Source organism: Pseudorca crassidens, chromosome 19 (genome assembly GCF_039906515.1).
Source record: "Pseudorca crassidens isolate mPseCra1 chromosome 19, mPseCra1.hap1, whole genome shotgun sequence".
Lineage (NCBI taxonomy): Eukaryota > Metazoa > Chordata > Mammalia > Artiodactyla > Delphinidae > Pseudorca > Pseudorca crassidens.
Window position 1 is genome coordinate 45,678,939 of NC_090314.1, and position 23,843 is coordinate 45,702,781.

The 23,843-nt window shown below is 54.3% G+C and overlaps 2 protein-coding genes across 3 annotated transcripts; one reads left to right on the top strand and one right to left on the bottom strand.

Moving 5' to 3' along the window:
* Positions 1-87: 87 nt before the first annotated feature.
* Positions 88-6,983, bottom strand: VAT1 (vesicle amine transport 1). 2 transcript variants are annotated; one of them, XM_067716192.1, is made up of 6 exons: positions 6,709-6,983; positions 3,339-3,546; positions 2,766-2,936; positions 2,572-2,661; positions 1,772-2,013; positions 88-1,614 (listed from the first exon to the last, which is right to left on the bottom strand). In XM_067716192.1, exons 1-6 carry the CDS (start codon positions 6,913-6,915, stop codon positions 1,531-1,533), a joined length of 1,002 nt encoding a protein of 333 aa, XP_067572293.1. In that variant the 5' UTR covers positions 6,916-6,983; the 3' UTR covers positions 88-1,530. The 2 variants fall into 2 exon arrangements, with proteins under 2 accessions (XP_067572293.1, XP_067572292.1); XM_067716191.1 differs by having other exon boundaries at positions 6,505-6,983.
* Positions 6,984-9,080: 2,097 nt separating this feature from the next.
* RND2 (Rho family GTPase 2) lies at positions 9,081-12,572 on the top strand. The gene is made up of 5 exons (XM_067716232.1): positions 9,081-9,240; positions 9,719-9,806; positions 10,621-10,730; positions 11,407-11,541; positions 11,750-12,572. Exons 1-5 carry the CDS (start codon positions 9,139-9,141, stop codon positions 12,014-12,016), a joined length of 702 nt encoding a protein of 233 aa, XP_067572333.1. The 5' UTR covers positions 9,081-9,138; the 3' UTR covers positions 12,017-12,572.
* The last annotated feature ends 11,271 nt before the right edge of the window (positions 12,573-23,843 follow it).

The window sequence follows — 23,843 nt, forward strand, 5'->3', positions numbered from 1 at the left end:
GAGGGAGAAACCCTAGCCTTCCACTAGCAGCACTGGCCTTCCACAAGCTCCCCTTCCCGTCCACTATCAGAGGCAACATCCAGCACCCAGGGTTTGGCTTTTTATTGACACAAACACCAAGGCAGCTTCGGTAACCATAACGGGGTGGGTACACAAAAGTGAAAATCGCACTTCACACATTTAGGCCTCGTTCAGATGAAGAGGCTGAGCCCCTCCCCCCACCTCCCAATGGCAGTGGCTTGGGCAATCACCCGCCCTAATTCCAGATCCAAGGGCAGAGGGACTTACACCCCTAGCCCCGGGAAGTCCCCACTTTGGTTCCAGTGGCCCAGGTCCTAAACCTCCGCTTTGACCCCCTGTTCCATCTCCCCACCCCTGTAAACAAAGTTTGGGGCTGAGTCTGAAAAGCTGCCTCCCTGCTCTGAGGAGACAGTGGGCCTCCGTGACTACATGGGGAACGTGCTTCGATTTTTACTTTGGTCCCAGAACAAGAGGCAGATGGCATCGCCTCTCAGAGCTCTGGCTGGTAAGTGGCACACTTAGCTGCAAGGCTGAAAAAGCTTCCCCGCCTCTTCCGCCTCAACCACCATAGAGAAACGACAGCCCCAGAAGACAGGACATGGCACAGGCCCCCGGAGGCTAGGGGCTGGCCCCCCACACACCGGCACACACACAGATTTTTGGCAGTGCTATGGGACTGGGGAGCAGCGAAACCCCAGCTCCAGCAGAACAAGGAAGGCACTGGGGAGGACGGGGGCAGGAGGTGTGAGGCAGGGACCCCTACACACACAAGCAAGCTTTCCATTGCTAAGGCACTGAGAACAAATCCAGAGAACTCAGTGAAGAGGAGAGGGCTCCATGTCCCTCCCATAGAGTGGTGACCTAGGGCAGCAGGTCTGACTCCCGCCCCTGCTGGAAGGGGCACCCCTGCTGGAGAGTGGCAGAACCCCTGGAGGTGGGAGAAGCCGATTGTGCTCGAGAAATTGGGGACAAGAGGACGAGGCCTTACAACAAGGTGGGCGCTGGCTGGCCCGGGTTGAAGGGACACTAGGGCGACACAGGGACATGCTGGACTCACACAGATTGGCCCCATATCCTGAGCTGGCATTTCGATTCTTTGGGGAGGTGTGGGGCGGGGGCAGGAGGGCAGACGAGGCGGAGGCGGAAGCACAGGGAACAGGACGGGAAGGGATTGGCTAACCTTGGCACAAAAGCAGCACAGCGAGGCCCGGGGAAAGGGTGGGGGCAGGAAGTGGCCGGCCTCTCTCTGACCCTCCCTGTCCCCTTGGCAGGGCCCAGACATCCAAGTGGTCACTTCCCAACCTCTTCAGAGGGCAGGAAGCGGGGAGGGGGAAGCCCTGACTAAAGAGGAAGAACAGGACAGGGGAGAGGACATCACCGCAGAGACCTTGGGGGGAAAGAGGGCAGCGCATTGTGATAGAGGATGAACCGCGAGGGTCTGGTGGCCAACAGCACATGGCTTCCCAGCTTCTCTCTTCCCCGGGCCCTGAGGGTCTCCCAGCCCCCTGCCTAGTTCTCCTTCTCCGGCCCAGGCACCAGGAGGACTTTGCCCACGTTCCTCTTCTCCTGCATCTGCCTCATGGCATCCGCCACCTGGAGAGGAAGACAAGACTCTGCTCCCAGCGCCATTCGGCCCATCCAGGGAGCTGGCCTAAAGGAGTCAGCCCTCCTCCTCCCACAACTCCTCCCCTAGGGACCCCAGCCTTCACGGCTCCTATCCAGGCCCTCCCTGCAGGGCCATCACACTCACCTTCTCGAAGGGCCACACGGAGTCGATGTGGGGTTTGATGTGGCCCTGGTTGTACAGAGCCACGAGGCGGGCCACCACACCGCTGACCAGCTCCGTCTCGCCCTCCAGGTAGCCCAGGTGGAAGCCACACACGGCTCGGTTGGCCGGCAGCAGCTGCAGAGCTGTCACACTGAACTGATTCCACCATGTGCGCGCCACGGCCATCAGGTTCCGCTTGGGGCCCGTTAGCAAGTTGGCCATTCCTGAGGGACGAGGAGACACATCCTGTGAATCCAGGTGCCAGGCACATCCCTGTGTGTCTGGATCCAAGCTCATCTGCCCCCCGCGGGCCCCTTACAATTATCCATACCGGCACCCGGGAGTGACAGGAGCACCTCCCACCTGCTGGCTACCTGGCCCAGATGGACTCTAGCCGACTCAAAGATTGCTCTAAGCTTTATATACTTGTTTATTTTTGGTGTGAAGTAGTTTTTTAAATGGAAATGCAACTTGCCCAAGAAGCCCAGGAGGTAGGACAGAGGAAGGCAGACTGGTTGACACTGCATCAGGAATAATCCCCAAACAAGAACACAGAGAGAACACAGAACTTGCTATGACTCATGAATGAGAAGGCGAGTAGCTACACCCAGGAGGGAGCGATGTGAAAGCAACATCCAGCACCAGGCTAACCGTGATGCTTCCCACAGAGCGCCGGAGTCTCTGTCCGTTCTGCATTCAAAAGCCCTGGGCCCCTATATCCTACCCCTCAGACCCCACCCTGCTTCCCCTAACTCCCCCTCCAGCCCGGCCCACCAACTCACCATAAGTGACTACTTTGCCCATGGGTTTGAGGAGGTTGTAGCCCTTGGCCGTATCTGACCCGCCCAGAGGGTCCAGGACGATGTCCACTCCTGTCAGAAAGTAGGGGGCCCAGGAAGAGCATTAGGATTCACAGATCTGGAGACGCCCCTCCCTGTCCCATGCCATCCTAGCCCTTCCCACTCCCTGACCCCACCTTTGGGAGAGATCTTCTTGATCTCCTCTACGTAGTCGGTCGTGTGGTAGTCGATGGGGTGTGTGACTCCGCTCTCCTTCAGCACCTCATGCTTGCCGGCTGAGGCCGTTCCGAACACCATCACGTTCTCTACTGTACGGCACAGCTGCACGGCAGCCATACCCACACCCCCTAAAGCAAGACACTTTCATAAAGGGGGGATATAGAGTCGTCCAGCCACCACTCTCCATTCTCACCTCTCAAGGATCCAGCCCATCACCTTCATTTTGCCTGGGCTCATCTTGAGGCTTTCTCTCCCATCATTCCATGTCTAATTTCCAAGATTGAGAATTGGGGGGAAGGTGGCTGGGAAGGAGGGGGTGCTGGGCAAGGGCACGTTGCTATGGGTAGCACACCAGGCTGGACCTGGTGGCTGAATGCTACCACGGCAACAACACTGCAGAGGCCTCTGGGCACCATAGGCCGAGGCAGCTAGTGTTGCCATGACAACAGTCCAGACAAGCAGCAGGGAAGAGGCCCGGAAGGAGATCTGGGTGGGGTAAGGAAAAGGGATAAATGGAGGGTGCCTGTCACCTGCAGCCATGTGTACCAAGACGCTGTGGCCAGGCCGTAGGTTGCCAAAGTCAAAGAGGACCATGTAGGCTGTGATATAATTGACCAGCAACGCAGCAGCTTCTTCAAAGGTCATGGCCTCAGGCATTAGGAAGGTCTGGGCCGAAGGCACAGTCACCTCCTCCTGCCACATGCCTGACCGGATCAACACCATCACCCGGTCCCCGACCTTGAAAAATGGAAAAAGAAACTGATTCACTTTGCTGTACAGCAGAAACTAACACAACATTGTAGATCAACTATACTTTAATTAAAAAAATTAAAAAAAAGAATGGAAAAAGAGCATCATTCATTCACTCATTCATTCACCCACTGGTAATTTATGACCTTCTACTATGCACAAGGCCCTCTTCCTGGCAATGAAGTAATAGTACAAGCAGCAGCAGTACTCGTGGTAATGGTTATAATAATAACAATAGTAATAATAATATCATCAATAACAACTTATCTTTATTGACTGCTTACCAAGGCCAGGCCCTATTGTAAGTGCTCTACATATAAACGCTCAATCCTCACGTCAGCCCCCTGAGGAAGATACTATCCTTATCTCCATTTTACAGATCTTACACTTTATTATTGTGTAAGATCCCTGAATGCAAGAAGCTTACAAGTTAGGGCAGCATGAAATATTGAAGAGACCAAACTGCTTAGGTTTAAAAAAAAAATGGGCTCCACTGTTTACTGACACTATGACCTTGGGCAAATAAAAATTATCTAACCTTTTTGAGCCCCAGTTTTCCTATCTGTAAAACAGGGCAGTTAATGAGGATTAAGTAGCAAAAAATCAGTGGTTTTTAGCCTAATGTCTGACACATAGTAAGAACTTCGTAGTGTTAGCTGATAATAAGGACAACAATGATGACAATATCAGAAGCAAGGAGGGGAGGTCACCAATCCATTAACTGAAGGAAGAGGGCCGTATGCTGTAAGGGCCAGACCAAAGTGCAGGTAAAGGCCTCTGAGCAGTTAGGGCTGTTACCTCAGGAGAAGGATCTGAGCCGCCACTGGGGGCTCAGAAAGAAGCTTCACCCAGAGACTGGGGGGAGGAGTGATGGCCAAGGAGAGCCACACAATCCCACCTACCAGGAAAAGGCATCCCCCCTCCCCTTCCCCATACCCTCAGCCACCTGCACAAGAGCCTCCTTGCAGGAGGGAAAGGGAGAAAAGGAAGCAGAACCTTCCCCTCCAGTTTAACAACTGGGGTCAAGGGGAGGATAGGGGAAAGGGGTCAGTCTCCAGAGGAAGGCCTCTCATGGTCCTCTGAAGAGCATGGAGAGGGAGGTGTGGGTGCTGTTCCAGGACAATCCGAGTCTGTCTTGGTCCCTGCCAGGAATGATGGGAATTCTGTACATTAACGAGACTTGGGATCCATGGGGCAGGGGGATGGGACTCCCACACATACCCTTTTTCATGTCCACACTCCACTGAGGAGGAGTACTGAGGGCAGAGTAGGACCCTTCTCTGCAAGCACTGGCCTGAGACGAGGTCTGAGCAATGGAAGCATCCCACCCCAGGACTCAGGACTAGTGGACTCAGAAATAACCCAGGAGAGCTGGGGAAAGCGTAGTGGTCAGTCCAGGTGGTGGCCAGTCGCAGATTTGGCCCAGAACAAGGTCCACTTACCCAGGCTAATGCTCACCCCTCAGCCCATTACAGGGCAGGCCCATGACCCTTCCCCAGCCCAGATATCAGGAGGGAGCGGGGGCTCTCCCCTCCGAATCCAGCCTCTTACATCATATTCTTACCCTGGACAGGATATCCTGTATTTACGAAGCGGAAAGTGTGGGGAGAAGAGGTTAGGTGGTTGGCCTTCAGCAGTAACATGAACTATTACTCCCCCAACCAAAAAAAAAAAAAAAATTCTTCTTAGCACCTTCTTCTTCTTAGAGTAGGATTATTTAGAAGTCAGTGGAAAGGGTGGGGCCAGAGCTGATTCCACAGAGAAGCCCTTTAAGGAGGAAGAAGACGTATGCCTGTACAATAAATCCAAAAATTCCAGCTCTGAGCTCTGGGACCCACAGGTCTGGCAAGAAGAAAGTCTGCATTTGATGAGTCTCTCTTGCAGGGGCCAGATTTGAAAATAAACCCCTAAACAAATGACGTGCAAAGGCCTCACCCCAAGTCTCTCAAAAAGTTGACCATTTGAAACTCTCCGGTGCCTGGGGCTGTCGCCAAGATTAATGATAAACAAAAAGGAGTCACAGACCGGCAGAGCTGGGCCAACCTGCTCCCGGTGCCACACCCCCCTCCCCAGCCCAAATGGGCACCGGCCCGGTTTCTCAGTAGAGGGTCCTCTACGAGAAGACAGAGGTGGGTTCCGCCCAAAGTTCCCAAGGGCAGCCCGGGGTCGTGGTCCGCTGGCTGAGTCACCGGAGGAGGAGACAGTGCAGTCACGGGAGACAGAGGGCCCAAGACAAAGATCCAGACACCCAATCTCGCCCCCCACCCCACCCCACCCCGTCCCCACTCTCACCCCCACCCACCCCCGATCAGACTGGCAGTATAAGGCCGGTGCGCGGGAGGAAGGGGTGGCAGACTCCCTCTCCTCCATGATGGGCGTGCCTGTCTCTAAGGCCCTGCTCTGGGAGGGGCCGCCTCACACCCCCACAGACCACGGGGCTGCATGTGACTAGGGCTCTGGCACGGCCCTGCGCCCCCGCCCAACCCCGACTATATAGCTCTTCAGGCTCCCTCGCGGGAAAAAGGTACCGACCGTCACTCAGAGTCACAGACCACAATTACCCGCGGAGTGTTTAGTGGGCAGGGGTACAGAATAGGTTTCACGGGTGGTGGGAGGGGGCCTTAAAGGTCATTGTGCGCATGCGCATAGGCTCCTTATTGTTTCCCCACCCATCCAGCACCAGCACCGTTTCGGGGCGGCGGCCACAATTAAAATGTTTGGGGAGGGGGCAATTACTTCATCTCAATCTCCCACCCCCAAATATAAATCCAGTTTTCCAGGAGCCTCAGAGCACAGGCTCCTTTCCTACGTCTTCCATGCCCGTCTACCCGGGTTCGTGCCAGTTTTCCCCGGCTCTGCCACACCTATGGCGCCCGCCCACTCGTGCCCCACTGCCCCGTGGCCCGCGCAGCCTCTCCCTGCCCTGCCCTGCACTGGCCCGCTCACCTTGCGGTCGTTAACTCCCTCTCCCACAGCGATCACCACGCCCGCGCCCTCCATGCCTGGAGTGAGGGGCAGCGGCGGCAGCCGGTCGTACAGCCCCTGCCGGGCCATAAGGTCGGCGAAGTTGAGCCCGCAGGCCTTGACGCGCAGCGTCAGCTGGCCGGTCCCGGGGGCCGGGGGAGCGGCCGGCCGGGTCTGCAACTTCACCTTGTCGTAGCCACCGAAGCCGGTGAGCACCAGGCAGCGCAGCGGCGGCGGCGAAGGGGCGACGGGCCCCTCGGAGGCCGCGGGTGGCTGGGCGTCGCCGGCTGCCTCCTCCGCCTTCGGGAGCTGCGAAGAGGCATCTTCTCCAGCCTCTGCCTCGGCCACCGCCACCACGGTGGCCGCCTCGGCTACCTCTCTCTCGGCGGACATGGCTGGGACGCTCGACGTGCGCGCACAGCTGGACCGAGAGTGCACCGCTGGGGAAGGCGGGGCGCGAGTCAGGACTTGCTAAGGCTGCCGACTCGGAGCGGGCGGGGCGGGGCGCCGGGACGGGGGCGGAGCCTCGAGCGTGGACTTAAAGGGCCAGGGCCACCGTGCAGGTGCGGCGCGAGCGCGAGAAGTGGAGAGGAGGCGCTTATTGGGTACGGGCCCACGCGAGGTCCTTCTTGGGATCATGAAGACTGCGAGTTAATTTACTTATTTATTCATAATAATTAAGCTAAAAATATATTAAGGGACAGTCTGAAGGACGATCCCAAAACCTGAGCTTACATCAGATGTGGGGAGCCAGCCACCTGTGGAGCGGAACCCAACCGAGTTGTTCCTCAGGCTCTGACACGACCCATATGAGACCCATTCTTTGCTTGCAGTGGCAAACTTGGAGCAGGGTGACCGAGCCATCTGACTTTGTTAAAGCTCTGTACTTCAATTGTCCTTTCTGTAAAATGGTGATGGTGTTGCTTGCTCTAATTAATCTAATTAATCTTCGGATGCTGTGCTCATCTGCTTTGACATTAGCCGACCAGAAACACTGGACAGTGTCCTCAAGAAGGTGGGAGCCTAGGGAAGCAGGACGGCTAGACTGACGGGGACCAGAAAACACATGGGTCAGGAGGAGGGAATTACAGCTGAGCATGGCCATCAGGGAGAGTGTGTGTGAAGCTCTCACCCTCCCCAATCCCCCCCTGACTTCCTGGAAATCAGTCCTCAGAGCTGGATATGGCATCTGGGGGAGATGGGGGACAACAGGGAGGAGTACTCAAGGTACTTCTCGTCCACCCTCCCCATCTCCTTGGGTGTGGGAGCCCCAGATGGAGGGGATAGGAATGCTGCTGCTGGAGCTCAGGAAAGCCCTGTGGTCTCCTCTCCAGGCCCCTATCTCCATGAGAAAAGCCCATGGTGAATGGACAGAAGTCGGCTAAGGCAGCCCCAGTTCCCAGGGAGGGGAAGGGAGGGCGGGACTGGTCTGTTCCCAGGAGCAAATTTGGGAAAGGGGATGGCAGACCCTTCATGGCCACTGAGGTAGAAGCAGGGCCCCACCCCTGCCCTCTCCTCCCTTCCCTTCTCCCACACCCTTCCTGCTTTCAGCCCAAGCCCACCACTCTCACTTCCTTGCTTACTTACACGGGAGAGCCCAGAGAGGTGCATGGTAAAGATAAAATTAAATCGAGTATCCTCTATTTAAAGAAGCGCTTTTAAACGGTAAAAGATGCTATGCAAATGCAAAACAGAGGTTTGATTATTGTTAGACTCCGAATCAAGCCTGAAATCACTTTAGAGCTTGTCTCTGGCTCCAGAAGGGCTGTCACCCTGGGCAGTTCTATCTTCCTCTTCTTTGTCCCCGTCTCCGTCTCCCCGAAGCATCCACCAGAGGACGCAGCTTCCCCAAAACTTTCCACCCTGCACTTGGCTGGAGAAACTCTGTCCTTGCTTCCCCGATCGCCCGGGCCCGCGGTTAAATCACCGCAGCCCCAGGCCAGGCCGTCCGTTGCCATGGTAACGGAGAGCCAGGGCGTCACCATTGTCCGGGTGGGTGTGTTGGAGTCCTTGCCTATACATCCCCAAGACTCCCTGCCGGGACTTTAGAGTGGGGGAGGGAGACCGAACCAAAAAGACGCCCTTTTTCCCCCTACCTTCTCGCGCCCCCTTCTGTTCAGAAAGTGGATGGCTTCCCCCGCGCGTGTCCGCACTAGCACACCGGCGTTCACGCGTGGTACGCAGAAGGCCCAAGCCTCGCGCTTGTGCAGCTCCCACCCTACCCCTCAGAACTTTCCCCGAACTCTGCCCCTCCCCCATCGCTAAGGAAGTCAACTCAGTCTAATAACCCGGTTCAGCACTTCCCAAACCCGCAGGGGCCCACTAGACCAAACCCGCGCGCTAGAACCCTTCTCCTGAGCCCCCGTTTCCCCGGGGCTCCGCCCCGCTCCTCTGGGCCCCGCCCCCAGGCAGTGCGGGGCGGGAGGCGGGGCCGGGGGCGCGGCCGCCGGGCTGGGGGCGGGGCGCAGGGGGGGCCGAGGCCCCGGGCGGGGGCTCGGCGCGGGCCCGAGAGATGCCGGTGTCGGCGGCCCGAGCGGCTGCAGCTGCAGCGGCGGGGGAGGCGGCAGCGGAGCCCGGGAGGGGGGCTGCGCGGGGGGCCGGCGCGTAGCCGGGACTATGGAGGGGCAGAGCGGTCGCTGCAAGATCGTGGTGGTGGGGGACGCGGAGTGCGGCAAGACGGCGCTGCTGCAGGTGTTCGCCAAGGACGCCTACCCCGGGGTGAGGAACCGGCGTCTTGGGAGGGGGGCGCTGAGGCCGCGGGGGTGGGTGACTGGGGCCTGGGGGACGGACGGAAATGGGTGCTGGGGTAACCAGGGATCAGAGAGAGGGGCTTGGAGGACTGGGGAAAGCGTTGGGGTTTCTGAAAGGACTGCAGAGGTTTTGGGTGGGAGGCATTGGGGAGCAGGGTGAGATAAATGGGGTTTGGGAGAACCGGAGGATCCCGGAGGGGGCGTTAGGGGAATGTCGGGGGTCTTGGGCATTGGAGAGGGGAAGAACTAGGGCCTGAAAGGACCGGGAGGGGGTCCGGGAGCCTAGCAGAGATTCCGCTGAGGCAGCTGCTCCCGGGATCTCCCCTTTGCCCAACACCGGACCAACTTGTGTCCTCGGGCTGGGCTGCACGGGGTGTAGGAATGAGGAGGGCATTTGTCTGGGGTGAGCACTGGAGGATCTCATCTTGAGCCATTCGTGTCTGCAGAGTTATGTCCCCACCGTGTTTGAGAACTACACCGCGAGCTTTGAGATCGACAAGCGCCGCATTGAGCTCAACATGTGGGACACTTCAGGTAGCCAAGTCCCTCGGGGTCACCCTGACTTCCAAGGCCCCCACCCTGCTCCCTCCCTGGACTAGACCCTTAGGCTCCAGGTCAACCCAGCCCATCCATCCTATTCTAGGAGGAAGGAAAATTAATTTTCTGCTTAAAGCCAGGAAAACTAGGCAGAGCTTTCAGAGACACATAGAAACCTTGTCCTGAAGGAGAAAGCCCAGTATCCCATCCCCTCAGCTCGATTCTGCATACCTGGGAAAGTTGGGAAGGAATGGCTTTTATTTTGGAACATGTTTCTTAGGAGATAGGCCTGGGTTTAGGAAAGACATTTAGAATTTCTTTGGGGGGCAGGAAACTGCTTCTCTAGACTGAACTATAGAAATCTGAGATCAAGTCCCGGGAGGGTGGGAGGGCTCTGCCCCTGCCCCTTCCCCTACAAAAAGGGAGGAATTTTTTGTTTTGTTTTAAATTTTTACTTGGCTCCCCTGGAGAGCTTTAGAAAATGTCTGTCAAAGCCCAGAAGGCGCATGCAAAATTTTGTGAGAATGTTGAGAGATTTCATGAGCTTCTCAAAGACTCAGAAAAGATTAAGAATGATTACTTTTAGAGAACCCCCTAGGGAAGTGGAGAGCTGTTTTCTGCCATCTAACCTCCCCTCTGTCTACTCCCTTCCTTGGAGAAACACAGACTCCTTGATGGGTATTAATACCTGCTCTTTTCCATTCTCTGCTCAAAATCCCTTGACCAGGATTGCTAAGGTCTCCCATTCCCTTCCAGGCCTTCTGCACACTCAGGACCCTCGTCTGTCCCCTCCCTCCCTGTCTTCTCTCAGGTTCCTCTTACTACGATAATGTCCGGCCTCTGGCCTATCCTGATTCGGATGCTGTGCTCATCTGCTTCGACATTAGCCGACCAGAAACACTGGACAGTGTCCTCAAGAAGGTGGGAGCCTAGGGAAGCAGGGCAGCTAGACTGAGGGGGACCAGAAAACACATGGGCCAGGAGGAGGGAATTACAGCTGAGCATGGCCATCAGGGAGAGTGTGTGTGAAGCTCTCACCCTCCCCAATCCCCCCCTGACTTCCTGGAAATCAGTCCTCAGAGCTGGATATGGCATCTGGGGGAGATGGGGGACAACAGGGAGGAGTACTCAAGGGACTTCTCGTCCACCCTCCCCATCTCCTTGGGTGTGGGAGCCCCAGATGGAGGGGATAGGAATGCTGCTGCTGGAGCTCAGGAAAGCCCTGTGGTCTCCTCTCCAGGCCCCTATCTCCATGAGAAAAGCCCATGGTGAATGGACAGAAGTCGGCTAAGGCAGCCCCAGTTCCCAGGGAGGGGAAGGGAGGGCGGGACTGGTCTGTTCCCAGGAGCAAATTTGGGAAAGGGGATGGCAGACCCTTCATGGCCACTGAGGTAGAAGCAGGGCCCCACCCCTGCCCTCTCCTCCCTTCCCTTCTCCCACACCCTTCCTGCTTTCAGCCCAAGCCCACCACTCTCACTTCCTTGCTTACTTACATGGGAGAGCCCAGAGAGGTGCATGGTTTCTGCATGCTGTGAGCAAGGATTCACCCTGTGCTGCCTTCTACCCCTGCATAACTCTGTTTTCTTCCTCCAAATAGTGGCAAGGGGAGACTCAGGAGTTTTGCCCCAATGCCAAGGTTGTGCTGGTTGGCTGTAAACTAGACATGCGGACCGACCTGGCCACACTGAGGGAGCTGTCCAAGCAGAGGCTTATCCCTGTTACACATGAACAGGTGGGACCCTTGATCTCTGACCTAGTCCCAGCCTAGACCTCTCACCTCTGCCCCTCTCAGCCTCTGATTTGAAAACACCCTATTTGGCTAATCCCTTGCCCTGGCCTCTGACCTGATCCCTTGACCACCCCCTGCCCTCAGCTTCCTTGCCCCTTGCTGAGCTGCAGGCTAAGCCCTGTAACTCTCTCCACTCACTCCATCCTTCCAGGGCACTGTGCTGGCCAAGCAGGTGGGGGCCGTGTCCTACGTGGAGTGCTCCTCCCGGTCCTCTGAGCGCAGCGTCAGAGATGTCTTCCACGTGGCCACAGTGGCCTCCCTCGGCCGGGGCCATAGGCAGCTGCGCCGTACTGACTCACGCCGGGGACTTCAGCGATCTACTCAGCTGGCAGGACGGCCGGACCGGGGAAACGGGAATGGGACCGGAAACGAGGGCGAGATACACAAGGATAGAGCCAAGAGCTGCAACCTCATGTGAAGGGCCCCGTGGGCAGACTGAGGAGGGAAGGTGTAGGCACAGTTGTCCCCCTGCTGGCCCCCGGCCTCCTGACCTCCTGACTCTGGCTGGGACTTTAGGGTGGGCGAGTGAGCAGTTCTCCTGAGCAGGGAAGCTGGAGGCAGAAGGGTACCGCCATTCCCCACATCCTCATTCAGCTCCTCTCCAAGGCAAGTTGAGGGAACTAGCAGAACAGGCATCTGGGCTGGGAGCTGGGATGGGGCCAGGGGGTTGGGGAAGCTGGCATCAAGCGGTGACCTTGGTTGAGTCTCAGTATATGAAGGGTGCCTTCCCTCCCCACCTTCAGTTCCCATATCCTGGTCCTGGCTTCCTTCCCCAAGGAAAGTGTCCATTCTCTGACCTTCCCTCTTCCTCTCCTCTCACTTCTACAGCTGTTCTCACTCATCCTAACCTCCAGGCAACATGCACTAAATTAAAAAGCAAGTTGAGAAGCCTCTCCCCCAATTTACCCACCAGTCTTAGCTCCCTCCCTCCCTTCCCCCAAGAGTCCCCAAATAAAGCCCATGTCCATGGAAAACGACTGTGGCTTTAGTTTTGTTGCTTTCTAAGAAAACAATCTACCAGTCTCTAGCAGCAGGAGGGAAAGTTAGACTTCAGTAAGAACTTCCCTGTCGATGCCCACAGACGGAGCAGAGGAAAAAGCTATGGGTTGGATCAGCAGTGTCCTTTTCGGAGCCAGAGGCGGGAGAGAGAGATATCTTGGGAATATTCATGTCAGTTAATGAGCCAGAGGATCCTAAAGCCGTTAGGGGGTTTTAAAGTGGACTGATGTGCAATTCATTACTCAGCCCAACTGGGGCCCCTGCTAATGTGGGAAGGATCCGGCTGAAGTGGTCCAGGCCGCTTGCTCACCATGTCCAGCCCCAACTTGGAATCTGCTGGTGCCCTGGGAGCTGTGGGTGTAGGGAGGGCACCAAAAGCCTCCACATCAGGGTGACCCTGTACAGAGTGGTTTCCCAAGGGAACAGTAGTTTGATTCTGGGGTCTCCTTGGAGGCTGGGGCAGGGGCTCTCTCCCTCTTTCCATCCTGAGCTCCTTGATGATTTTGGAGGGAGCACAAGATGTGAGTTGAGGGTCACACCTCCCCAACCCCCTACAGAAGGAAAGACGGTGGAGGGGCCGGCCAGAGCACTTGTTGTCTGGAAAGACAGTGCTGGTCTGTTTTCTCCGGAGTCTGGTTTCACATTGTCCTGTATTCCCTCCCTGGCTCTGATCCCACTGGCCTCTTTTCGGTGACATTCTCCCCCAGGAACCATCCGTGGCTCTCCCCTCCCCCAGCCCCAGCCAGTTCTTCAGACACACTCTGGGAGAGAACACAGACCTTACCCTCCCATCTGCTGGGATCCCCACCTAATTCACAGCCCATCTTTCCCTCATTCATTCAGCAAATGTGTACTGAGCACCAACTGTGTGCCAGACACTGGCTTGGGATTCTGAAAGGACCAGTCTCTGTGCTCTGGAGGCCAGCCCGGTGGGGAAGAGAGGTACCCCAGGTGTGATGGTTCTCTGGTTGTGGAAGCTCCTTACAGCCTCAGAAGCCCATCCTCTGAGCCAGGTCCTTGAGGGTTGAAGAGGAGTTTGCCAGGCAGGGAAGGGGCGGGAAAGGCACTCTGAGCAGAGGGTACAGCATGTGCAAACACGTGGAGATGAGGAAGAGCATGGCACCACTGGGGCTGCCATGGCAGGGAGGGCGGAAGACAAGGCTAGGAAGGTACAGGGAGGCCGCTGCAGGGCCCACAAGGGAACCAGGGCTTCATGCGGAGGATGTGAGGCAGCATGAGGGATTTCAAGCAGAGAATGAAGGGACCAGATTTGGTTTTTGGATAGATGGTTATCCGGATGAGGTGATGGGGGGCGCAGGGAGGGTGTCTAGGGGGTTTGGCTCTGTGATGTGTCATTTAAAATAGCGTCTCCCTCGGGACTTCCCTGGCGGTTCAGTGGTTAAGACTCTGTGCTTCCACTGCAGGGGGCACGGGTTCAGTCCCTGGTCAGGTAACTAAGATCCTGCATGCCAGGCAGTGTGGCCAAAAAAGAAACAAACAAATAAAATAGCTTCTCCCTTCCCTACGCCAGGGCCCAGTCTTGAGAGGAAAGGAAATCCCCACCCACTCCTGCCTCATCAAACACTCCTTATCCTCCCTCTTCCTCCAAGACCCTGTCCTGGTCCATCTCAGCCAATCTCCTCAAGGATTCTGGGACAGCTTCAAAGGCACCGGGCACCCTACCCTCTTAAACTGAGACCTGGTTAGGGGCTGACTCCAGCATCCTCTGCAAGGATACTGAGTCCTGGATTGAGGGTGCTGGAGAGCGCTGGGGCTCAGCTAGGTGGACCTCAGTCTGGTCCCAGAGGCCTGACCCTTCCCCCACAGGGGCCTGATATACCACTGTCTTGGGATTTTGTCTGTGGCTTCTCATCTCCACTTTGAACTTTGGTACAAACCAGGCTCAAAGTACGGAGTGTTTGCACCCCCTCTCTTCTCCCAACCTCCCTCTCCTGCCATGCTCAGGGAATGCAAACACATTTCAGTATTTGCCTAAAACAAACATAATTAGGAAGATAAATCAGCTGGAGGAACCCCTAAAGTTTATAATACATTTCCAGTACCACCGGGAACAGATATTGGTCCCCTCTGCAGGTCCGGGTTGCCAGACGTTTTATTTCCTCTACAGAGGGGTCTGTGCCTCTGGGCTGAGGAGCCCAAAGGGTGAGAGGAGGGAATGGGGCTGTTCCTAGATCCTCAAAGGCCCCTGCAGGCTGGAAGGAGGGGACCTTCCCCTCACCCCAGATGCAGGAGTCAGACCCAGCTTCCTCCTCTGCAGCTGTTTCCCCACAAATTGGACACCCCTTTGGGAAACAATGTAGCCTCGTTAATCATTTAATGAAATAAACAACTAATCACATTGTGTTGCTGCCAGTGTTTCTTAACCTCAGCAGTCAGCCTGCCCTGGAGGGAGGAGGCGGAAGGAAGGAATGGGGTAGGGGCGGGGACTTGGTCTAACACCTGAAATGCTTCCGCTGACAGAGGGTCATCCCCTTATGACTCCAGCCTTTCCAGGAGGGACAGTCATGAAAAGCGCTTAATATTTGGAGGCAGAGGTCCGAGGGCCTGGGTCCTAGCTCTGCTGCTTCCTCCCTGGGGAGCCTTTAGTGAGGCCCTGCAGGCATCTGAACCTCAGTTTTCATACTTGGAAAAGGGAGCTGATTGCCACATCTGCCTCACTGTGTTGCTGAGGAGGATTCAGAGAGGAGAAAGGATGTAGAAAAGTTGTTTGAGCCTTTAAAGGGGGCTGAACTGATACCGACCTTTATTTTTTACAACTTGCACATCCAGGCTTGAGTGCCTCTGAACTGGGCCTGATGGAATAACGAAAGGCTTCTTGGAGAGGGCCTCTTGGGATTCAGACTGGAGGAAGGCCAGAAGACAGGAAGGGGCAGGTCAGGTGTCTCGTCCCCATACCTATCCTGAGGGCTAGAGAGAGAGGTCTAGTGACTCCTCCAAAGGACATCCTTTGGTCCCCCATTTTTCTGAACTCCCCCATTACCTTTTCTGAAGTCTGGGTGAGGGCACCAGGTTGCCATAGTGACCCCACTCCAGATACACGCAGACTGGTCCTGCAGGCTGTGGGAGGTGGGGGGAAGGGGTCATGTCCCGCAGGTTCCTGGTGGACACCAGGACCCTGGCAGGCAGTCCTGGTACAGCTGTCCCCTACACTACTCTCTCTTCCCCAGGAAAGGGGTTCAGCTCTTCTGAGTATCCCCCCCTCCCTCTCTGCCAACAAAGGAGTTTCTTCTACACAGTGCAGCCCCTCTCCCCCCTTTCCCCCTTTCAGCTGGGTTCCCAGGTCTCTCTCCATTTCTAGCCAATCCCCAACTCCCTCTCCTCAAGGCTGGGGGTGAGGGTCAGAGAGAGGGGAGGCACCAGGTCCAGGCATGTGGGGTGATTCCCAAGCAGCTACCCCCGCCTGCAGCCGAAGAGACAAGAGGGACACGTACATAAGTGCCCCTCCCCCCAAGAAAATGCCTCTGCTGTTGACTCCTAAATAACAGATGTCTGTCTGCATATTAATGAGATTGGACGAATAATTGGTGAGTTTTTCATTCAGTGTCAGAATGAACCCAGAGGCCTTATGTTCATGCACACAGACACCCACTCACTGACTCTCCCCTTCCCCCAGAGCACAATGAGACAGAGGCAGTGGCTGGCAAGCTTGAACCACAAGGGGAGGGGCAGACAGGGAAGTGGGAGGGGGCGTCAGCAGGAGGGAGACTGCCACCGTCTGGGTCTGTCAGGTTTCTCTCTTGACTGCTATCTCCCCAGTCCCCCACTCTCACCAGGGGCAAAAGCTTGCATTTGTGCGATTTCACCACCATGCAGAAGGGGCCCAGAGGAAGGTGGGAGCCTGAAGGTAGGGAGGGGGGAGGCAGGTGCTGCCCAGAGGGGAGCAACAAAGCAGTGGCCTCCTTCAGCAAGGTTGTTGCCTCCCATGAGCCTGGAATCAGGGGGCCCTTACCCTGCTTAGCCCCTGCGCCAGGGTGTGAGGTGGTTTTTGAATCAGATAGCTGCCATCTGCCAGCTGGGTGCTCTTGTACAAATTACCCAACCTCTCTGAGCCTCTCATTTTCCCGTCTCCAAGAACACCACCTTGCAAGACTGAAAGGAAGAAATGAGATAAAATGTGTCATGTGTCTGTCTTAGTGCCTGGTTTACAATAGGCCCCCACACATATTTATTTTCTCCCCACCTATCCCTAAAACACACCAAGACAGCTTCAAAATTGCTGCCTCTCCTGCCAGACACACGCTCCTTAGGGCAGGGGCGAATTAGAAGTTTAGTAATTATCCCGGCTGCCTAGAAACCTGGGGGTAAAGATACAGAGAGGAGCAGGAACAGAGAAAGAGATTAGATAGACAGAGGAGAGAGAAGTGATGGAACCCAAGGCCTGGAACGGAAGGATAGACCACAGAGACACAGAGACGCAAGCTGGGAATGGAGAAGGTACTGCAAGCAGTGGAGTGAGCCCTGGAGTGAGAGTCTAGAATCTACACTGTGGATTCCGGAAGCCCCGGCTCTGCCATGCTCGCTGTTTGACCTTAGCAAGTCTCATCCTCTCTTAGCATCTTAGTCTCCTCATCTGTAAAATGAGGGGTTGATTTGCCCTCTGGGTCCCTTCGCACTGTGTGGGAACAGGAGTCCCAGTGGCAGTGGGTTGGTGGGGGGAGCAGGGGAGAGGAGGCGGGATCGCCCCCGCCCCCCCCCAGCAACTTACTATGGCCCATCGGTCACTCTTGCTCTGTGTCCTCCCTCCCTTGGTAAATAGATCTGCTGCGCCAGCAAACAACTGTCCATTGTGTCCTAATGAGGGACGAGCAGGGAAAACCAATCACTTATGATGCAAATGAGCGGCGGCTGCGGCCTCCTTGCTTTCACTGAGTGCCTCTCTTCAGCGCTGCCCCAGTTGGGCCTTTCTCCTTAGCCCCAGTTCCCATCTGGTCCTGGAGGAGGAGGGGGCAGGCCCAGACTGCCCTTCCCATTGTCGTTCATTGCCACTCCCAGCAAGGGGGCTCTACCCTCACAGCTTCCAAGAGGCCCAGCTTCTCTCCCCACCCCCACATAGCTCCCAGGGCAGCTCGGTTTTTGTTTTTAATTAAGGTGAAATTCACATAACATAAAATTAACCATTTTAAGGTGTACAGTTCTGTGGTATTTAGTGCATTCACACTGTTGTGCAACCACCACCCCTCTGGGCGTGGGTGTCATGCCCTTCTGCCCATCTCCACACCCTACAAGCTCCAGTGGCACAGGGAAGCTGCGGAGGCCTCAGCAAAGGGTCGAGGAGTAATGGAGGTTGGTGTTGGGCTAAAGGCTGAGAAAAGCCCAGAGCTGGCCTGGGGTGAAGAGGACAAGGCCTGCTCTTTAGAATGGAGCCCAGGGAGAAAGCTCGGGCTTTGGTGGGAAGGGGAAGATCATCACTGCTTTCCCCAGCACAGCCCTAGGGCCACATCTTTAGGAAATGGCCTCTTGAATTGCTGTAGAGATTTTTTTTCCTTAATTTTTCTGACATTTGGTTGGAAACCAGAGGAGGTTCCAGCACAAATCTTGGCTTCCATGGCTGTCAGAGTCTCTGGGAACTTGGGGATGGCCCCACCAGCAGGCGTCTCACCTCTGCAGCTGTGGACGCCGTGAGACGGCCCCCAAAGCCCTTTGCCTCCAGGAGAGACCTCTCCTCACCAAGCTCCAGGCTTCACCAAGGGAAGATTTTCTGCCCACTTGGCACTAGCTTATTGCAGAAGTCCTATAGCCTAACAGCTGGGAAGACCCACATAAGTTGTAATTTGAGTTTCTCTTGCCATTTGGTTTTAGATTGTTTTCAAAAGATGGCAAACATCTGATTACCTGTGTGTCTGTGTTACCTCTGGATTCACCTCTTTTTCCCTCCTCCCTAATCTGGGACATGTAGTAATGCTTTAAACAAACAAACAAACAAAAAAACCCCACAAAAACTCATTTGGAATTAACCAGTGCCAACTGCTGCAGTATTGCAGAGAAAAAACTTTACAGGGTCACAAACTTTCTTTTATCTTCCCTGGCCCCTACCCGCACTCAACTGGATTCCACACTCCCTCTCTCAGACAAGACACAGCCCAGACACCATAATGAGAGCATTTTCATCTGTGTTCTAATGAATAGGGAGTCCTGGGCTAGTCAGCTCCACATCTGCCATCAATTCACTGGGTGACCTTTGACCAGGCCCTGGACCTCAGTTTTGTTTTTGCTTTTGTTTTTTTTGCTGTGTGGCTCGGCTCGCGAGATCTTAGTTCCCCAAACAGGAACTGGACCCAGGCCCTTCGCAGTGGAAAGCATGCCAAGTCCCAACCACCGGACTGCCAGGGAATTCCCATGGACCTCAGTTTTATTACCTATAAAATGGGGATAACAATCTCTACCCTAGTGATCTCCTAGGGAACAAGCAAGGAGAGAGAAATAATGGTTGTGCCAGGGCTTTGAACTTGCAAAGAGATTATCATGAGCATCCTAATTATTTCTCCAGTGATGATGGCATAGCAGTTTATCTATCTTGAGTATCTAGCCTGGAGGAGGCCCTGCTGGAGGACACATGGAGAGAGGAAACACCTTCTCTGTCTGCGTGGGTGCTGGTTTGATTCATCACAAAGCAGTAGGCTTCTAGATAGGCGAAAGAGAATCAAGGAGGAAACCTGTAGGTGTGGGCTTAGAAGAGGAAGAGTGATTCTTGGATGTTTAGATCTCTCGTACTGCTTTTGGAGTAAATTTGGGTACTAGAAAAATGGGTGGGAGGGATTGAAGGGAATTAGCACTCTCAGTGGCAGAACGTGGCTTGTTTTCCAGGACTAAAGTTCTTGAGGGTGGGGCTAGCAGCTGGATAAGGCCTTTACTCAATGAGTCCATTCATTCATTCTTTAACTGTTGCATTCAGCAAATATTCATTGAGTACCCATCAGGGTGTCTGCCAGGAACAGAGCTGGGTTATAACAAAGATAAAATGATACTAATCCTACCCATAAGGACCTTCTAGTCAAACAGAGACAATAGAGTATGTGCAAAATAACTTACTGAGGGAAGAAAGTATCATAAATAAAGCAAAGCTTCTGGGATGCTCAGAGCAGGGAGATTCTGGCCTGGAAGTGGGGAGGGCTCTGTGGAGGAGGTGGGGTGGGCAGTATTTGGGCCTGCAGAGTTGGCAGAGCAGGACTCACTGAGGATAAGACAGAGTGTGAGCAAAATCTGTGGGTCCCCATATTTGGTGGCCAGGGTGCCTGAAAGGAAACAGCAGGTGAGGCACTGGTGAGGATGGATTTCGGCTTAGAAGGGACAGCCTGGGGAGACTGGCTGGGTCAGAGAAATAGATCCTTAGAAGATTCTCCCAAATCTTCTTCTGGATCCTCCCCCTAATTCTGCTAGCTGGGGGCTCTTAACTGGGACTTCTGGAATCTCCCGGCTTTTCACCTGGCCAAATCCTACCCAAGAGCCAGCTTGAGATGCTTTGCCCCTTATACTAAGCCAGTGGTTCTCAAACTTGAGCTTGTTTCTCGGAATCACAGATTGCTGGCCCCATGTCCGGTTTCTGATCAGTAGGTCTGAAGTGAGCCCCTGGAATTTGCTATCTAACAAGCTCCTAGACTATGTCGTTAGCCCCCACTTCCATTCCCCATCAGGGGACCATGCTTTGAGAATCACTGCGTTAAGCTGTATGTCAAAACTGCCTTAGCATTCTGGGTGCTGACACTAAGTCTCAAAGCTCTTGTTTGTCGGCCCCCATAATATGGAGGCGTGAGGTGCCTCCACAGCAGGCAGAGCCCACCACACAGCCCACAAGGGGCTTCTGAACCAGAAGACACAATTCTGCAAGGGTTATCGGTGGCCTCCTTGCTCCACCCATTGAATAGTAAGCTCCTCCTCCCTCCCTTCCACAACCCTAGCATACAGAGTCCACTACGAAACCGGGCACGTAGTGGCCCCCGTCAGTCATTAACCTTGTTGTTATCACCTCCTAGGACTGGTTCCCAGCACAGTTTAGCCTCACACAAATCTTGTTTGCATCAAAGTCTTGCCACCTCCTTTTGTGGTGTGATCTTGGGCAAGTTGCCTGACCTCTCGAAGTGCCATTTCCCTTACTGGTAAGTTGGGAATAGTGCCTGGCACTGAGGAGTGTGGCACGTGACAGTCGCTTATGATTATTATTGTTGTTGCTCCTGAGAGCTGGCAAGATCGATGGTCCACAGACCCCATTTCTCTTCCTTTTTAATTGAGTCATCTCCCACCTGCCTCCTGTTTTGCCCTCCTTGGGCCTTTCCTGTCATCACTCCGTGTCTCCCTGCCTTTCTCCCTCCAGGCCAGCTTTCCATCCTCCCCTCACAGGGCCCGCTGGTGGCCGACTCTCGCTGGGTAAGGATTGTCTGTACCTTGATCTCCATCAGTCAATAAAGGTAAATTACAAAATCATTTGTTTTACTTGTTCTCATTACCTGGAGGGCTGTCTGAAATTGCCTTTCTTTGGAAAGCCACATTTGCATATCTCTATGCTGGAGTCAAAAGCTACAGCTGTGGTTTCACTGCAATTTAAATATTAATAAAACCTCCTAAACCTCTAGCTGTTGTTTTAAGCAGTCTGGCTCTTCTCCTAGGTTGCTAATATAATTTAATCTTTGTCCTTTGCTTTGTATTTGTTTAAAGAGCCATTCTGGAGTCAACTGGAGCTAGCTGCTGCAACTTTGTAGATAAGAACCACTCACCAGCTTGGGAACCTTAGTTTTCCTTAACAGGCCCAAGATCTTCCTAGAGACAAAAGATAGACAGTAGGTAACATTTTATACCAATTAGCAGCCCCTTACACTAAGCCAGTGGTCCTCAAACCTGAGCTTGCTTCAGAATCACAGACTGCTGGGCTCTTCCCCTAGTTGTGATTCAGTAGTTCTGGAGTGAGGCCCTGGAATCTGCATATCTAACAGGTTTTGCCTGCCCCCACCCCCTCCACCCCATTCCCCATCAGGGGACCATGGTTTGAGAATCACTGTCCTAACCTGCCTTATCATTCTGGGTCCCTGAAACTAGGTCTCCAGAGCTCTTGTTTGCTGGCCCCCATAATGTGCAGGGAGTCTCTCCTGTTTTCCATTTCTTCTAGCCCCTCAAACCATTACTTAGATTTTCCTGATCGTTGAGACTCATTTCAGGATCTGCTTCCTCCTGCACCTCCCTAATCCGTGCTCTCCACAGTTCTCAATTTTCTCTTCAGTTCTCCTTAATTTTCTATTTGCCCAGATCCATTTCTTTAATTTTCTCCTTGGTATGGGCAGATTTAAAGCCTGTTGGAGGGAGCTAGGCAGCCCTGAAGTACGGTACAGGGGCCTCTGGCTCAGCCATCTCACAGCCGTTGATAAGCAAGCTCCCACAGTCCCTGGCCAGTGAGCTCCATTCTCTCTCAGGTTCTGCGGGTAGATCTGCAGTTCCCCCTCACCCGGCCCTGCTCTCCTCACTGCCTGCCTCTGGGGCTGCCCTTATCTGCTCCTCGCAGCCTTCACAGGATACACTCTGGGCAGCCTGGCTCCTTCCACTCCAACCCCCCAGCACTGATTCCTTTCTTCTTCCCCCGCGTGTTTTTGAGCCGATACTTTGTGGATGATCCTGGTTGCACTTTTTGGGAGGGAGATAATCTAGGAGCTCTTCTCTAGGCCCCCCTCCCTGCACCTGCATGATAACCCCTCCTCTTCTCCTTCTTTCCAGCTTCTTTGCAGAAGTTCATTTCGTGAAATGAGATAAAGGCAGTACAGGAACTAGTTCCCAAAATGCAGCTGTGCCCAGAAAGGGCTGAAGACTGTGGGATGGAAAAGTGGGAGGATATCTTAAAGCCAGAGGTCAAAAAAGCAGGTAGCTTTACTCCATCTTCAGATAGGACTCTTAAGCTCTGCCAATCATCCTGAGGCCAGGGCCAGAAGCTGACTTCCGGGAGAGGTTATGCAGAGCTGGAAAAACAGACTGGGTGGACATTTGTTGGGAGACCTTGAGAGACAATGACAGAAAACTTCTAAATGTGTCTTAGTTGTCTCTGCTTTCACCCAGGATTCCTGGGAAGGCAGGATGTACTACATAGATGTTGTTTTTTCTATTAACCCATCAGTGATGGGGGCAGCAGGATGAGGCCTAGCTTACCCCCAGGGTCCAGTAAGCCATGGCTTGTCACTGGAAATGAGACATTTTTGACCGAAGACTGGGAAGCACTTGCTTCTTGCCTGCCTTTACGGACTCCCTGCCAGGTGGACAGGAAGCTGGCGTGGGCCCGAGAGAGGTCACACAGTGGGCAAGGCTGAACTGGCAGGTCCTGACAGCTGAAAGATAAGAAACCCTAAGCTGGAAAGCTGGATGGGAGTGGACAAAACAAGTAGCCGAGATCCAAGCCTGTAAATCCCCTTGCCTAGGGCTGCTTTCCCAGGGAGAGCTGCCACTTGGAGGCAGGAACTTTCTACCGCCTCCCACCACAGGCCATAAAGCCAGAGTGCTAGTTCCCCTCCCAGTCCGCTCCTCTCCCCAAATTCCCTTGAGGCTTGAACCAGTGCCTTCTGACCTGGGGTCAGTGACGGATGCAGGTGGGAAGCTGAATGATGGGATGGAAGGGGCATGGGTTTGGATCTTCGCATTGTCATTTATTAGCTGTGCAAACTCTGAGCAAAATCCTGTATTTCCAGTTCCTATTCTTCAAATGAGGTGACAAATACCCACTTCACAGAGCTGTGATGAAGACTAAACGATATGAAAATGTAATAACGGCAGTTAGTCCCATTTTCTCTACTTCTCCCCTCACCTACCCACCACCCTCCTTACAAGGAAGTCAGTATTGAATTGTGCAAGGATTTCATCCTCTTTGCCTCAAAGAGAATTCCAATCTCTGAACAGAGTAAAGACCAACAAAAAATGATACAGACTGTTATCAGTGGATTAAGCATGTTAAACGGGAGTGGTTGTCAGAATTCCAAAGACGTCCTCCCTAGATTTCTGGCCCCGGGCGTTATTCAATCAAACAGTAAGCTAGGTAATGCTGTGAAGGGACTTTGCAACTGTAATTATGGTTCTGGACCTTAGGATAGGGAGATCACCCTGGATTACCTGGTGGGCACAATCTCACCACTTGAGCCCTTAAAAACAGAAATTTCTTTGACAGGAGTTACAGAGATGAGGCAGAAGGGGAAGTCAGAGAAATTCCAAAAGTGAGACGGATTTGATCAGCCATTGCTGGCTTTGAAGATGGAGGTATGGGG

Coding starts and splice junctions, on each gene's coding strand:
- VAT1 (XM_067716191.1), bottom strand. CDS start 6,915: ATGTCCGCCGAGAGAGAGGTAGCCGAGGCGGCCACCGTGGTGGCGGTG. Junction 3,547..6,504: donor AGGGAGTTAACGACCGCAAG/GTGAGCGGGCCA, acceptor CCATTTTTCAAG/GTCGGGGACCGGGTGATGGT. Junction 2,937..3,338: donor CTTGGTACACATGGCTGCAG/GTGACAGGCACC, acceptor GTCTTGCTTTAG/GGGGTGTGGGTATGGCTGCC.
- RND2 (XM_067716232.1), top strand. CDS start 9,139: ATGGAGGGGCAGAGCGGTCGCTGCAAGATCGTGGTGGTGGGGGACGCG. Junction 9,807..10,620: donor CAACATGTGGGACACTTCAG/GTAGCCAAGTCC, acceptor GTCTTCTCTCAG/GTTCCTCTTACTACGATAAT. Junction 10,731..11,406: donor TGGACAGTGTCCTCAAGAAG/GTGGGAGCCTAG, acceptor TCCTCCAAATAG/TGGCAAGGGGAGACTCAGGA.